The following is a 16,703-nucleotide window of genomic DNA, read 5'->3' on the forward strand; positions in this document are numbered from 1 at the left end:
AATTGTAATGATTGTTGAAGATATTTATTGTTTACTGTATCAATATTATACAGTTTATGTTTATTTCTGTTCCTTCTACATTCAATATTTCTTATTTTAGTTTTTTACGCAATTTACGTATGTTTTTTTTTTCTTTTGCATTTCTTTTTTTTCTTTTTGTTGATTTCAGAGGTCTATGATGAGACGTTTGACCTTATGGGTTCTTTTGGATGACCTATATGTCACTATTGATTGGTGTCACATGTGAAATCCTAAAGAAGATATCCAAGTTCCTCTCATATTTTCGGTGCTAAGGTTTTTTAGGTTCTTTTGGATGACCTTTTTGTGATATGTAAATGTGACATATACGAGCTTAATATTATGTGAGTTAAAAAAAACAAAGATCATTTTTTATCAGGTATGTCATCTTCTTGGTCGTCTTCTTTTAGTGACAAATTCATTTGTTTATAATTCTTAGTTCTTGAAGACCTCACAACTAAATAAATTTTAATGAATTACTTATGTTATTAATTTTTTAAGTCTTCTTGTAGTGACAGTCATTTGTTTATATTTCTTAGTTTTTTAAGACCTCACAACTAAATAAATTTTAATGAATTACTTATGTTATTAATTTTTTAAGTCTTCGGGAAAGATAAGCTCAAGGATTTCCGGTATCTCCAAAGGATTGCACTGTTAATGCAGACATTACAGTTCTCAGCTAACTTCACCTTAATCACATAGTTTCGAGAGACAATTTTGCAGGTGCCCACGGAGACTTACAAAAAACTATGACTATTTTCAGTGGATAAATAGACTAGAAGATTTCACCGCTGATAGTGATCGACCATAGAGAATATTCCTGGAGGACGGCTTAGCTCGCGACATACGCAGTTTACATTTTAAAATATTATTATCGTATTATTAATTATTATTTTAATAGTCATTTTCTTAATTTTGGCAGTCATGTTACTCGCTGTTAAGTGAATTGTCTATCTTTATTTTGTAATATTCTGCATTGGATATTTGTTTTTAAAGTATATAATGCACTTGTATGAACAATTATATTGCAAATAATATCACTATACAGGGGCAAATTTGTCATTTGTTCAGAAACAACTACAACCGGTTGTTTTCAAACTACAAAAAACAAACATACAATTAAGTTATCCACAACAACTTCTTATTAAGTTGCAGTTACCTCAAATAGACCCTTGATGAGAGAAAAACTTATTATTGTTGTTGTTATTGTATAAATTTTTATTAATTTTATTAAATCATAATTATACTAATTAAACATCTCATTTAAACATCAATTAATAATTTAATAAGCCAATGAAACAGAAATTCCAATTCAGAGAAAACATTAAAAAAAATTTATATTTATTTTTAATTAATTTTTATGTATTTAATTTGATTGACTGATCATCAAAATTATTTAATAAATTTTTTTATCAATTATAATCATGCTAAGGATCATAATTAATATAAATTAATATTTTAAATAAAATTTATTAAGAGTTCATTAAAATAATTAAAAATGATAAATTCCATTTAATCAATCCTAAGTGTTTATTAATATTAACTTTTTAAGCAAATATAATTTTAAAAATACTCTCCTTCTACCCTAAACGCCCCATCCACCCCATTTTTACGGAAACCGGAAACCTCGACGACAGGGGACATCGCGACGGTTGCTCGTGGCGGAACCACCAGTCTCCAAAGACGAAGAGAGGTTCGTAAGACTGGCGATTTTAGGTCAAAGCTGTGGAGAAATGATTGGTATGCTCACCACCATGGAAGAGGGCAGAAAAGCTGCGAGTCGCCTGTGCTCAATCTGCAGTCAGAGGAGACCCGTCCTCAGAAGGCCTAAAACCCTAGAACAGGTGTGTTTGTATAAACTATATGGAAATAATGAAGCTTGTTAACACTATGATGAAACCCCAGTCGTAGAAATGCAAGAAATGTTGAAAATATGCGTTTATTTAAACAGGTTATGCTTTAGGTTTGAATTTTAGTAGTATTGTATTTGTTGAAGTAAGCAAGGAACGAAAGTGTTATACGGAAACGTAGTTAGCTTCAAATTTTGAGTGGCTGGGTAGGAGTAATTCAGAGGCTGCAACAAGCTCTGAGACTTCAGTTTGGACCTTGTAAATTCAGTTTTGATTCTGAAGAAACGAGCATGATGTCACACAGGAGAAAATCAATTCGCAAGAGAAATTCAGGGGAACAAACTCATGAAACAATCTCTACTTTTATGACATGTAGATTTGATCAGGAATCCACAAATGTGAACAACTTACCACGTGGATCAAACGAATATGCTAAGAAGACTTTTTTCCAAAGGAAGTGGTAAAAATTTTTAATGATTCAATTATTTTCTTATGTTAGACACTTATTTCACGAATCATTATGTGAGGCAATTATTCACGGAGCATCAATTTCTTGGCTGTTATTGTTTCCAAGATAACTAATCCTCGATATCTGGTCTCTTCTTTTTTGTGTCCTTTACGGTGTGCATCGACAAACTAAATGGCAGATATGAAGAAATTATGGAAAGGGTAGTCTGTATGTCGTGTTGGTTCCAGTTCACAATTTATTGCTAAGGAAGATTTGCCTATCCATGTAGGCGGATTAAGTAGCTCTAACAGGACAACTAAGTGGCCCGAGGAACATAATGTTATATTTGGGAATTACTTATGGAACAATTTCTCCACGGGAACATGTTAAATTGTGTACTTAAGAGGGATATGCGGTGTGAGGTTGTTTGTACGCATAACCAAAGATTAGGCATAACATGTACAGAAGCAGTTACTACTATGAGATTCGATAACATGAAGACTGACTTTCGGATGTTGTACCAGTTATCTAACAAAAGTGGTTGGAGTTGAGATGAACAATTGCACATTCTGGTCACAGCTGATGAAATATGGGATGAAGTAATAAAGGTATGAATGTATTCAGGCCTGCTATCTTATAATTATTACTTGACATAAGGTAGATATGAAAGCTCTCACATGGCTAACTATTTTCTATAGGAGAACCCCCCCAATATAGCTCGCTTTCGGAGGAGCCTGTTTCACCAATACGACCTATTTGAAAAAAATTGCATTGACGACATGTTCGCCAGTACATGAAGTCATTCAAAAAGTCAGCTTTTGCTCATAAACAAGATAAAAAATGACACATTGGATGTCGAAGAGGTTGAGTCTACAGGAGATGACTTCATGTCAGCCCATGGTGTCTGTTTCATTGATTCATTTGATGGTGCTGTATCCTTTGCCTATGCTGGTGATGATGGTTACCAATCAACTCAACTTACATCAACTTATAGAAGTGGGTCCAAACGGTCTAATGGAGATATGAGGAAGGGTTCACGGCATATAAAGAAACAAGCTGCAATGGATGCTTTGCATAAACCTCTGAAAAAACAGAATGAGAATTTGGCAAGATTAAATCTGTCACTGGAACAACATGATCCCCCGCCAATGAACGAGTGCTTGAAAAAGCTAGGCGGCGTAAAAAGTATTTCAATTAAAGCCATTATTGAAGTTTTTGATGCAATAAAAGACTGCAATGACAAGAAAGTTGCATTAATGACATTGAATGGAAAACAACTTCTTCGTGCTTGGATTGAACACATTGTTGTCAATCATCTTCATTTTCACTCTTTTCTGGCCTGGCGTTAGGATTTAGGGTTCTAGGAACTATTTTGTGGCAATCTGGTAGTTATTTTATTTCTTTAAAATGTGGATTTACTTTGTCCGTGCATTGTAATCATAGTGACGGTAATGTTTTTTGTAACATTTTTGAAGGGTTCTTTGCTCCCTGGGGAACTTGATGTAGAACATAGTCATCTAACATGTTATCACTTGTGTAATTTGGATCTGCCATTTTTGGACATGTCAGCCCTTGACATAGTAGGGTAATTCATGCTATAAAGTTATAACCAAATGCTGCTTTATGTGGATGTTTATTGCATAAAAGAATTGCCTTTTATGTCTGATCATTGATTTACTTATGTTAATTGCACTTAGATTATTTCTTTTCTTATTTAATATCATATAAAATTCATTTCAAAATAGAGGATGCTTTTAAGAGAATTTAAATGAATTACTGATCAATATAATTATTTTTCAAGGAAGAAATTCTCTCCAAAGCATGCTCAAGACATTCAATTCCTCTCTTGTCTCTCTCTCTCTCTCTCACACACACTCTGGCTCACTTTGCCTCTCTCACTTTCCCGATTTCTGCTTCTTCTTCTTTCTATTTCTAAAAGTGCTAATTTAAGCGTTCGTTCTCTTGTATGAATCATTCCGTCTAAGTTTTAGCATCATCCTCATAAAGTTAGGTGCTTAGTTTGCCTTTTAAATGTGCAGGATTAGTTTCTGTGATAAATGTTGTTGGATCTTTTTCTCTCTCTGTATGTTTGCATTAATCAACTTGTCATGCAAGGTGTTACTTCCAATGTTTGCAAGATTTTCATTTTTGTTTTGTGGATTTCACGCCACCTTTTGAAGGATAGATTTACTCATAGTATGATACGGAAAAGGCACAATTCAAGAAGATTTCCTGACAATATTATGTAGTTCTATTTTTTCCTCATAAAGTTAGTTAGTGTATATGATATCCCAATAGACAATTTTAATGAACTTGTAATCTGTAAAGGTGCAAGATATTGTTTTTCGATCAAAACAGTTTATGCTGAAATTGTCGCTGTTATGATTGTACTGATCATCATTATGGTTTTAGAATTCTACCCAACTTCCTATAAAAATTTACCTGCTAAGCATTGAGTTTGCTTCATATGAAAACTTAATTTGTTTGCTTAGAAGCATTCCTGATATGAGATTCTGGTGTTAAGGTTGTGCTTATTGTTTGTTTTGCAGCCTGTTCTATACATTTGTAAGTTTCAGAACTTTATGCATACTCCTGCAAACAGGTTTTAAGTTCTGCAAATTTTTATTCTTAGATTTGTAGAGAGTGCTTTTATGCTGCATTCGAGGAGGAGATTCATCGAGTTATCATGGAAAATCATTTGTTCAAGGCTGGTGAGCGGATTGCAGTTGCTGCTTCTGGCGGTAAAGGTGAGATCCTGATGATAGAATGCAGATGAAAATATCGTTTATATTTCCCTTTTTATTTTTATAATCAGTTACCGCATTTGTAATGCAGTAGTGGAATCAAAGTTCATAAAGTTGATGTATTTTCAAATTTATTTGGTTATGACTTTTTTTCGTCTAAATATATTTTGGAAGATTTACAAACATACCACTCAATTCCTATCTATTGACATATCTAACACCTGAACTTCAATTTTTACATACATACCACCTTACCTATGCATAAAAAAGGTGCTTTTCTTTTTTAAATGTTTAAATGATTGTATTTTTATGTGATATGAAAGATTTAGGTGATTGGTGGTATAAATGTAAAAAACAAAACTTACGTGTTAGAATTTGGTTATGACTTTTTTTCGTCTAAATATATGTATGTAAATGCCCCTTATAGTTTTTATTCAAGTATAAGCAATGGAAGAGCCAAAAAGATCTGAATAATACAGTCCAGCATGTGACGCTGTCTTTTTAGCGTGAAGAGCCAAAAAGATCTGAATAATACAGTCCAGCAGAAGTAATAATACAGTCACATTAACAACAAATTTGAAGATTTTGAGCTGTAGTAGATATGATGATATTACACCAGAAGTAATTTTATCCGTGCAATCAGGCCTCCAACACACACAAATGTTAGCTAGAATTAAACATTCATTTACATTTGATATGTATTTTACTGGTGTTATTGAACGGGAGGCACAGTGCTTGATTGTATTAGAAGATTCATAGCTATCGCTAATAAAGTTTTTGAGTTGAATGAATGCCATTGAACAGTGGAAGCAACAACCTGAAAAAAGTAGATTATATGCAAAAAAAAATTATAACATATTTTGCTGAAACTAACGCATTTTTTGTTACATATTGTTTTATTTTTAGATTTGTACGAAATTAAAAGATGTGCACATTTTATTCTTTTTGTTTGAAGCTATGAACTTATGGTTTGTTGCCTGTGTAGTAATAGTCCTACAAATTATTTACCAGGAGTTTGATGTTTTAGTTGTTGATTGCAGTATATTTATCTTTCATATGGATATTTGGAGAGAGGATGCTTAGGGTAGTGCTTGAACTGTAAATGGGATGTCATGGAGACGACATAAGTAGGATAAATGATTAATTCATCTCTCGTAAGTGTTCTCCAAGCATCCATCATTTGGGCTTGGTTTTTATTTAGGAAAATTTACATGCATAGCGCATATCTAACACCGAAAGTTTTATATTTAGGCTTTTAGCACTTTGGTGTCATAAACCTATGCATGACAAAAGTGCATTTTTTGTAAAATATTAGTAATATTGGCATTTTTATGTAATTTAAAGAGCTGAGTGTTATTGATGTAAATTTGAAAGTTTAGGTGTTGGATATGTAAAGAACGAGAATTTTATGGTATGTATGTAAATGCCCCTTTTATTTATTATTAGGATTAAGGTTGATCTTAAGAAGTTGATTATGATAGGACTTGATAAATCCGTGATATGTCGCAGCAATGCTAGTTCACATGCTCTTAGGAATTGCATTATCTATGAGAATTAATGCTAGCATATAAAATAAAATAAAAAAGAAAAAACGGAAGAGAGAACGTGATGTAGATGGTACTATAGTTGTTAGTCTAGTATTTATCTTTTCAGTCACTCAAGTAGTTATATGGAGATGCCCTCTATTATGTATGCTTACTTTCCCTTTTGATGACTAAAATATAGTATCCCTAAGATATGTATGCTTATTGGCATTTGTTATGAATAGATGAAGTATTAATGTGGCATATTGTTGGATTTTATGGGAAGTTTGGATGTATGGATTACTGAAATGAATATCAAGCTTCAAGAAAAAAAAAGTGTGCATGTCATTGTGTTTCTCATGTTTTTTTTCCTCAAATTGTATTTGTCTTGTTGAAATGCTTTTTTTGCAGATTGATGATGTTTATTTTATCTCTCTTTGGTTTTATTTGTAATACTCTAGGTCTTATATGTAATACTCAAGCAAAACATTATTTCTTGATTTTTTTCTCTTTCCAAAGTGTGTTACATTAATCTCTTTTGTCCCTTTTTATGTTGCCATTTTACTATCTATTTAAATTTTTACAGATGTGGACTTGGGGTCTGTTTGGGACATCTTTTTTGCTCTTTTGCTTATTCAGACAATTCTGGTTCTATTTGGTTAATATTTTCTTATTGCTTTCAAAAATGTTTTGTGGTAGGAAGATGCTTTGTAACCAAATTTGCTAAAGTTTGGTAAATGGCAATTAAAAAATGTTTTTTGATTTTTTTATGAAAAAATATATATTTGTAATGCCCTAATATATTTTTTCAAAAAAGCTTTTTTGTACGACAAATTTATAATCACCTTTATAAAAAACTACAATTGCCCAAATGGATCCTTAACATTACTTGTTTCCTCTAAATTTATGTTAACTCGAACTTTTTCTTTTCCAATGATCCAATCCCAGAAAAAAAAATATTTTTTTAGAACTCTTTAGAAATCTTTTTTTTTTTTCGGAGTTCAAAATAATTTTTTACAGTAATAACTTTTATATTATATCCATAAGGTATCCTAATATTGTACATTAAATTGTGAGAGTGGGCATAAAGAAAGATTTATAGTTGGGTTATGCTATCGATTCATAGTATCCAAATTTGTACATTTAATTTTGAGAGAGGGCCTAAAAGAAGCTATTATGACTAGGGAGAGAAGAAAGCTATGGTATGTATTGAGTATGGGGCGGCTTTGATCTAACATTCACTTGTATTGAGCTAGCCTCCCAGCATGCTTACCATCTTTTGATTTAAATTCAATTGTACTGAGACATGCATGCAAAAAATAACAAAGAATAAAAAAGAAGAAGAAAAATTTGTATTGTGACATGCTAAATGTTGGCAACTTTAAGGACACTTTTGGGGCAGTGGTGTGGTGGTGGTGTAGTGTCGCTATGTATTTTGTGGTGTCTGAAAAAGCTGTATTTTGCTTGTTTTTTTTTTTCAAAAGTTTCATTGGGAAGCTGATTTTTGTAACATGATCTGACTAAGTTGTAATCTTGAATTTTTAAAAAAAAAAAAAATGGTAATAGTCATAACAATTTTTTGAATAACAGTTCTTCTGCAGTAGCTTCACGATTGCTTCTTCCAAATAACTGTAGTTGGCCCAGTGAGAACCTAAGTGTACTTCCAATTTTAAAGAATTCCTTTATTTAGTGCACAAACCAAACTAAATTGAGTGTCAATGCTTTCAAGTTGTTTTTCAAAGGAAGCTTATTTCTCTTCCATTTGTCTTTGCATTTAAGATGTTCTTTAATGGAAGCATTTTTTCAACCATATGTTAAAAAAAAAAATCAAATGACTCTAATCTTCCTGCAGGCCTCGATAAATGATTGGTTTAGTTAAATATCCAACATAATGCATCAATTTGTGAGGTATTATCTGCCAAGAAATATGTGAGTGCATTTCATTTCAACTTGTACACAATTTATATAATTTTATAAAAGAATCTAACACGGAAAATATTAAATTAGAGAATGAAACAAACCACAATGAGTAAACAATCAAGATATTGCGAACATTGAGACGACAATAAAAAATTAAGGAAAATGGAAGAAGTCTTGGTGTGTATGCGGCGCTAGCTTGTGAAAATTATTTAGGCATTTCCCAATTCCCACTCTACCTCTAGCTAATGTATGGATCTTATTCATTCTAAGTTTTTTTGATAATTTCTATAAGGTTGCCACTGATAACCTTCTAGTGAGAATATCAGTAAATTGCTCGCTTGTGCTTACAAACAGAGTATAAGATAAATCACCATTAAGCTTCTTTTTTATTAAGTGTACGAGATTTTGTGAATATCGATGCTAATTTTTTATCAAAGTAAAATTTAATAGGACTTGTATATTTGACCTTTAAATTTCCCAGGATAATTTTTAACGAGCAATTCACAAATTTTAATGCCACAGATCTAAATTTAGCTTCTATGGAGAATTTTATTGCCATATTTTATTGTTTCTTTTTTAATTCACAAGCTTATTTCCTAATAGTGTGCAATGTCTTAAAGTTAACCTATCAACCTTATGACTCACATAATGTGCGTTTTTGTAAGTTAGATCTTTTCCTTTTTTTTTTTTTAGTTAACCTATCAACCTTATGACTCACATAATGTGCATTTTTGTAAGTTAGATCTTTTCCTTTTTTTTTAAAAAAAAATATTTCTTTTACCTAAATTCCCTTCAATCATTATAGAAATCTATACAATGCTCTAAGATGCGATTTTTTAAGATTATACTCGAATTGACTTTTTTGCACAAACGAGTAGATAGTGGTAGATCTTCTATATAATAAGTGAGCAAATCTTCCTACTAGTCTCTAATATGGAGTTTTTTTGTTCTCAATGGGCTTGCATCACAATTTACCTGTCTAATATAATAGATGTGTTACGATTATTTTTGTTATATCAATATTCCATATCGAGAGTGTGTAATTTTAATGCAATAAAATACTCCAGAATTCAAATTCCTAGAGCACTTTTTTTTTCAAACTCTCCATTCTTTCCAAGTCACAGTCTATTATGATAATATCTCCAACATAAACTAAGTGTTAAGACTCTACTTAAAATCACGTGTTTTACTCATAGTCTATTATATACTTTTTTTGTATGCCATATTGATCATTACATTGGTAAACATTTAGAACCATCCTCTTAGAGATTGCTTCAGCCTGTTTGCCTTTTTTAACTTGCATACTTTTTTTTTTAAGAATAAAGGAGATGTAAAAGAGTGTACAAATTATAGTGGAATTAAGCTGATATTTCATACTTTAAAATTATGGGAGAGGGCAATTGAACATAGGTTAAGACGTTATACAATAATTTCTCATAATCAGTTTGAATTTATGCCGCATAGGTCTACTATGAAAGCTATATATTTTTTGAGAGGTTTGATGGAGAAGTTCATAGAGAATAAGGAGGATCTACATACGATTTTTATTGATTTAGAAAAAGCTTATGATAAGGTACTAAGAAATATCCTTTGGAGAGTTCTAGAGAAGAAAGGCGTTAATATGACTTATATTCAATTCATTAATGATATGTATACTTGAGCTATTACTTGTGTTCAAACAGAAGGAGGATTGACTAAATAATTTCATATTTCAGTTGGATTACATCAGGGATCAACTTTAGGCCCATATCTTTTTACTTTAGTTATGGATGCTCTTACTAGACATTTATAGGAGGATGTACCTTGTTATATGCTTTTCTTTGATGATATCCTTCTTATGGATAAGATTAGAGAAAGAGCTCAAGAAAAAATTGAATTATGGAGATATACATTGGAGTCTAAAGGCCTTCATTTGAGTAGAACTAAAACTGAATACATGAAATGTGTTTTTAGTAGTAGTAGCTCTAGTTACAAAGTTGTAACTATCGGTGATGAAATTATTAAAATGTGTGAACGCTTTAGATATATCAGGTCTATTGTTCAAAGTGATTGTGATATAAATGGGGATGTTATTAGTAGAAATCAAGTTGGTTGGTTGCATTGGAGGAATGCTTCGGGCCTATTGTGTGATAGAAAAGTACCGCTTAGATTGAAAGGAAAATTTTATAAGATGGTGGTGAGACTTGCAATGCTCTATGACACAGATTGAATGTTGGCCTTTGTTGGCCTTTAAAAGAGAAGCATAAAATTAAGCTAAGTGTTGCCGAGACGAGAATGCTTAGTTGAATGAGTGGCTTTACACTTGTAGACAAAATGCGAAATGAATGTATCCGTGATAGGGTTGGTGTAGCTCCAGTGGCACACAAAATTAGAGAGAGTCATTTTAGATGGTTTGGTCACATTAACGTCGACCATCTGATGATCCAACTAGGAGAGTAGATGTTTTAGATTCAACTTATGTTAAAAAAGGAAGAGGTAGACTTAGAAAGACTTGGGCAAATTGTATAAAAATGGTCTTAATTTATTAGATTTAAATGAAAATATGACACTCAATAGGACGCTATGACACTCAATAGGACGCTATTCCTGTAGCCAACCCCACTTAGTGGGATAAAGGCTTATTGTTGTTGTTTCTGTTGTATATTTTTTTGTGTTGTGTTTGAGCTAAATCTTGTATGATTGCTCTTCTAGGTCATTATCCAAGAAGAAGTGTCCACATTGATTTTTTTTGGTTCCTCTTAGTTGCTAAAGATGAGGGAACTCTTACGGCGTTCTTTTTAGCAACTTGAGTCTGTGTCCTAAGAATGCCAATCTCATTTGCAATTTTTGATGATTAGTTTGGCTTTATTCTTTTCTAGGGAATCATCAAATTTATATTTCCCATCAATATCTCACTAGTTTTTCTTCCTTTTAGTAACTTTATCACTTTCCACATTTTATTGTTCGACTTCTTTTTTATTAGCTCATAGCACATTTCAATTTTCGTTATTTAAAAGTTTTTATTGATAAAAATAGTAGGCAAGCTATTAAGGAAAGGTTGGAGATTATGAGAAAAAATTATATATAAGAAAATTAATATAAAGGATGTTTATTAAAAATTCTCTTACTGCTTTCTCAATGAATTCAGTTGATTTGATCTGCACAAATTGGGATGTATTTCTTGTGTAAAATTATAAAGTGGGAAGATATTCTAGTAAAAGGTTAGTTTGGATATAAGTTGCTGGTTGTGGAATATAATTGTTTGTTGGGATTAGGCATAAGGATGGACAATTTAGATAAAAAAATTCCTTTGTGAATGATATTTATTTCTCAAGGTAAGTAGTAATAAAATAATGATCCTTTTTATTGAAAATGACATCCTCAAGGTAAATATCAAAGGATGACAATTTTTAACTTTGTTCTTTGTGAGAATAGCCAATTAAGACGTATTTAATTTCTTAATGATCATGTTTTTCTATGTTTTAGGAATGTATATGAATGAAGACAATACTTTAAATAATTTGGGAACAAGGTTTCTTGGGGTGTTAAAATGTGAGAAAAAAATATTTGGATTGTGTAAAACTTTTAAACCCTAGTACTTTTATTGGTAACTATAATATGTGGGAAGTTGATCAAAATAAACATTAACATGGCTGGATTTGACTCTCCAAACGCCAAGACTGATTTAATTTTTTATCATATTGCAAAAGTTTGGAAAAGCAGTTCTTATATTGCCATTAGCTTTAAATAAAAAAATCCATGATTCATGAGTGCAATCATCAATAAAAGATAAACCACCGAGCTCCATAGATGTTAGTTCATAAATAGTTTTTGTGTCACTTAATAAAAAATGCTTGTTCATAAATATCACCATGAAAGGAAGGAAACATGAATGGGTGGCCAAGGCATACAAATTGAAGCGTTTATGAGTGAAGTGATAGCATTGAAAGCTGTATTGAGTTTTCTCAATCATTGGATTCCTCAATATGATAAAGACCATCCTTTATTTTAGCAAGCTTCCTTGTTGGTTTGTTTCTGAAAGACTATGTGAATGATAAACATAATACTACACTTAGAATCTTTAGTTAGCGTTGAATGGATATTTTTGAATGTGAAATTTGCTTATAAGAATATCTTCTTGATTGTACACAGTTGTCAAGGATCCATGGACCATATTTATTTTTTATCTCTAGAATGATAGGTGTGCGAACTAAACTTTTGAGTGAGGCTAGTCATATGATCTGTAGCTCATGAATCAATGATCCAAGAGCTCAAAATGTGCATCTCTGTGACTTCAAAAGCACGAGAAGAGGCGATAATATCCATGTATGGTGGTGTGCAATTACCCACTGTAGATGTTTTTTTTTCATGCGCTCCTAACAATCTTTTATGCCTTTCTATGCTTTGTAAAATGTCCTAATTTTTTTCTTTCCTTAAGGACCTGCAAATTAATCGCCACCAGTTTAGATAGTTATTTTCGTTCAATTGTTATATGGAATGGATTTTTTGCCATTTTTCGTTGGATTTAGAGTGCATTTCTAAATTCTTGAAGGATCCGTGATCAAGGGTATGTGACCATTTTTGTTGTCCATGGAAATAAATCATAATTCTATTCAAAGAATAGCAACATGAAAAGAAATAATTGTGGTAATTCAACAATGAACAAGGCCATAACAATTGGAACGATTTGTGGTGATGTGACTGTTAAAAGCTGCAACAGTGAGCAATTTTTTTTGTTGATGCAACAATGGAGGTTGTAGTTATAGAAGAATATGAGAAAATGAAGTGTGTAGTAATGACAACCACTTGGTAGTGGTAATGCATTGATGATTAGTTCAATAATGGAAACACAAGGCAAAGAAAAACCTTAGGGCTCTAACATCGTGATAAGAATTGGAGAGAATTGATTGAGTGGATTTCATTTGAACATGTATAAATTTATTCTAGGAAAATATCTAATAGGAAAAAGATGAAATTATAGAATAGAATTAATTATGAAATATTTATAATAGTTTACGAAGTATAGGTATGTGGGATCCCACGAATCAATGGGGTGGCAGTTGAAGAGGAAGGAAAAAGAGTTGGAAGTTTTATTGATTGTGGGTCTAAGCTAGTGGAAATCATTCAAGGGTTTCACAATATATGTAGGACTTATTGTTGAAAGATTTTTATGATGTGGTTTGATATAGTAAAAATTTCTTTATTTTTGTAGGAATATTTTTAAAGTAAATGGTATAATACGATATGACACAAAAAACAGCGAATAATCAACGAATAAATTGCACTAGAGGTGGGGAAAACTCCAATAAGGGCTGATTTTACTAATACCGATGAAAGCAAATAAAATACAACGTTGATATGCTATTAGTGAGGTAGATCATCTCTCCACAAACCCTAGATGCTGCTAAGAATACCACGAGAAAAGAAAAAATGCATCAAACATAACATGAAAATAAACCACAAACACTAGGCGTTGTGATTGCCCTCAACTTTTCTGAGGGAACCCACATCTCTAGGTTGGGTCGGCTGGGCCAGGCCGCCGACTGGTCTGGCTTGGTTTGGCCGGTCCAAATCGGTTCTCCCCGGATCGGAACACCTGTAGGGATGACTCTCCAGCGCGCTGAAGAAGCGGGCGTCCCTTTAGTTGAAGGTGGCGCGGGCCGTTGGGCGTATCAATATTTCCCTCTGAAATAAGCACCTTGTCCTTAAGGTGAAAGGATGAAAACTACTTTTGGAAAGACTCCCATATTATTTCATAATCTAGCAAATCTTTTTACTTAATTGTTACCTCCTTTGTTCTAGCCACCACTCGGCGCACTCCTTCGACCTCTAAAAGTTCCAGAATCTCCTCCACGTCATCTGTTCTTGTCGATGGTAGTGAAGATGAGGGTGAATAATTTTCGATAGCATGTCTCAGCTGCGAAACATGAAAGAAGGGATGTATTGTTGATGATGGTGGTAACCTCAAATGGTAGGCCACTTTTTCAATGCGTGCCTTAATTTCATAGGGTCTAAAATACCGTGGACAAAGTTTCTCGCTCCTCCGCCTCACCAATATCTTCTGACCACAGGGCCTCAGCTTCAAGGAAACCATGTCTCTGTGCTCGAATTATTTCTCTTCCTATGTTCATCTATCTTCCTCTTAATGATTTATTTAACTTTCGATAGATTCCTCTTGAGCTTTGTCAATATTCTATCCATTTTCTACAAGTACTGATCGACACTGGATACTGATGTATTGCTTTGCCTATAATGTATCAGATGAGATGGATCTCGCAAAATCTTGAAAGGGGTGATTTTTGCCGCCGTATGGTATGAAGTCTTATATCAATATTCTGCTTAGGCAATCCACCTGGCCCAACATATCTGACACAAAACAATGCAGGTATGTCTCTACACTTCTGTTGACCCCCCTCCGTTTGTTCATTTATTTGGAAATGATATACTATGCTTCTCTTAAGGATCGCTCTTTGAAATCCGAATAACTCCTTTCATAAATGGTTGAGGAACACCTTCTCCCTATCTGATTTCGACACTGTGTACAAACATACCACTTCCTGTATGAACATAACATCGACTAAGACCGCAGCGTTGCGGTGTAATAATGGAGTGAAATATGCATACTCGCTTGGGCGATCCACTACCACGAAGATCATAAAAAACCCTTCTAATCGCAGCGACTCTTCGATAAAATTCATCATCTCTTCTTCCAAAACCTTTTCCGGTAAAGTTAATGGTTGTAGTTACCCTTCCGGCACCATGGTAAAGTATTAGTGTTATTGGTACACCTTGTTTTTTGCTACCATGTCTTCGACATCTTTGTGCATCCCCACCCAATAATACTCTGTCAATAGAAGACTATATGTCTTATGGACCTCTGAGTGTTCCCCGATTGCACTGGTAATAAAACTTCTGAATATTCGGGGATATATGATGCCCTCGGTGACACAAACCGCCCCTGGTGGAGTAGCTGGTACCCCTCAATACATATCCTGGATGACTGTTCGGATCTTGTAGTAATTTGGTTGTATTTTCCTCAGCCCCTCATCTTGCTTGCTCTCCCGTCTCGGGGCTTCCCAATCTAGGACCAAGGTTATCGACAAGGCCGTCAGCTAGAGTTCCTCCACTTTTTTGACAATGCATCTGCTATTTTGTTCTCCAGTCTTGGTTGGAACTGAATCTCAAAATCACATCTCATTAACCTGGATAGCTATATCTGATGTTTCTTAGCCACCATTCTCTACTCTAGAAGTTACTTTAAACTCCTCTGATATTACTTTAAACTCCTCTGATATGTCCTGACTAGAGAGTGTCGTCCTGACAGTTAGGGCCGCCACTTTTGAATGACCAAGTCAATAACCATCAATTTCATTCGTACACTAACATGAGCCTCACCCTAGTTGTGAGCACCTTACTGAAGTAGACAATCAATTGTTGGTCATGCATGAGCACTGCTCCCAATCCATACACTGACACAAAAAGGTTTGCTGAAACTCGGAAGTGTTAATACCAAAACGCCGGTCATGACTCTTTTCATATGTTCGAATGCATGTGTTGTTGCTCCAACTTTAAATTGTTTTTCTTCAATTGCTCCGTCAGTGGCTACACTATTGAGCCACATCCTCTCATGAATTTTCGGTAGTATTCGGTGAGACCCAAGAATCCTTTCAACTTCTTCAAACTTCTTGGTAATGGCCGATCTACCATAGTCTTGATCTTGGATTGATCCATTTCTACTCTTGCCCTGGTCACCATTTTTCCTAGATACTCTTATAACTGTGCAATGGTGCATTTCTTCAAATTGGCGTATAATTGGTGCTCCTTCAAACTCTCCAAGACTATCCACAGATGCCCCACATGCTTTGCCTTTGTATGATTGTAGATCAGAATATCATCAAAGAAGATCACGATGAATTTTCTTAGGCAAGGTTGGAAAATTCGATTCATGAGAGACTGAAATGTGGCTATGTGTTGGTGTGCCCAAATGCCATTTCCAAGAACTCGTAATGTTCTTTATGCATCCTGAACCTTGTATTGTGAACATCAACTGGGCACATCCTGATCTGATGATATCTCGTTTTCAAATCGATCTTGAAGAAGATTACTTTCTCATAAAGCTCATGTAGCAGCTCATCAATCACATGAATAATAAATTTGTCCAGAACAGTTTTCTTGTTCAAAGCTCAATAGTCCACGCAAACTGACCAACTACCATCTTTTT

The 16,703-nt window shown here is 33.5% G+C and overlaps 1 protein-coding gene across 1 annotated transcript in view; it reads left to right on the forward strand.

Annotated features, from left to right (window-relative positions):
• Positions 1–1,591: 1,591 nt before the first annotated feature.
• The window catches only part of LOC110018463 (cytoplasmic tRNA 2-thiolation protein 1-like), a 36,587-nt gene continuing 21,475 nt past the window's right edge, over positions 1,592–16,703 (forward strand). The window contains exons 1-2 of the mRNA XM_020715783.1: positions 1,592–1,862; positions 4,949–5,063. Of these exons, the coding sequence (XP_020571442.1) occupies positions 1,752–1,862; positions 4,949–5,063 (226 nt within the window). The 5' untranslated portion in view covers positions 1,592–1,751. The remainder of the gene's footprint in view (positions 1,863–4,948; positions 5,064–16,703) is intronic.

The sequence above is a fragment of the Phalaenopsis equestris genome, unplaced genomic scaffold (genome assembly GCF_001263595.1).
Source record: "Phalaenopsis equestris unplaced genomic scaffold, ASM126359v1 Scaffold000022, whole genome shotgun sequence".
Classification (NCBI taxonomy): Eukaryota; Viridiplantae; Streptophyta; class Magnoliopsida; order Asparagales; family Orchidaceae; genus Phalaenopsis; species Phalaenopsis equestris.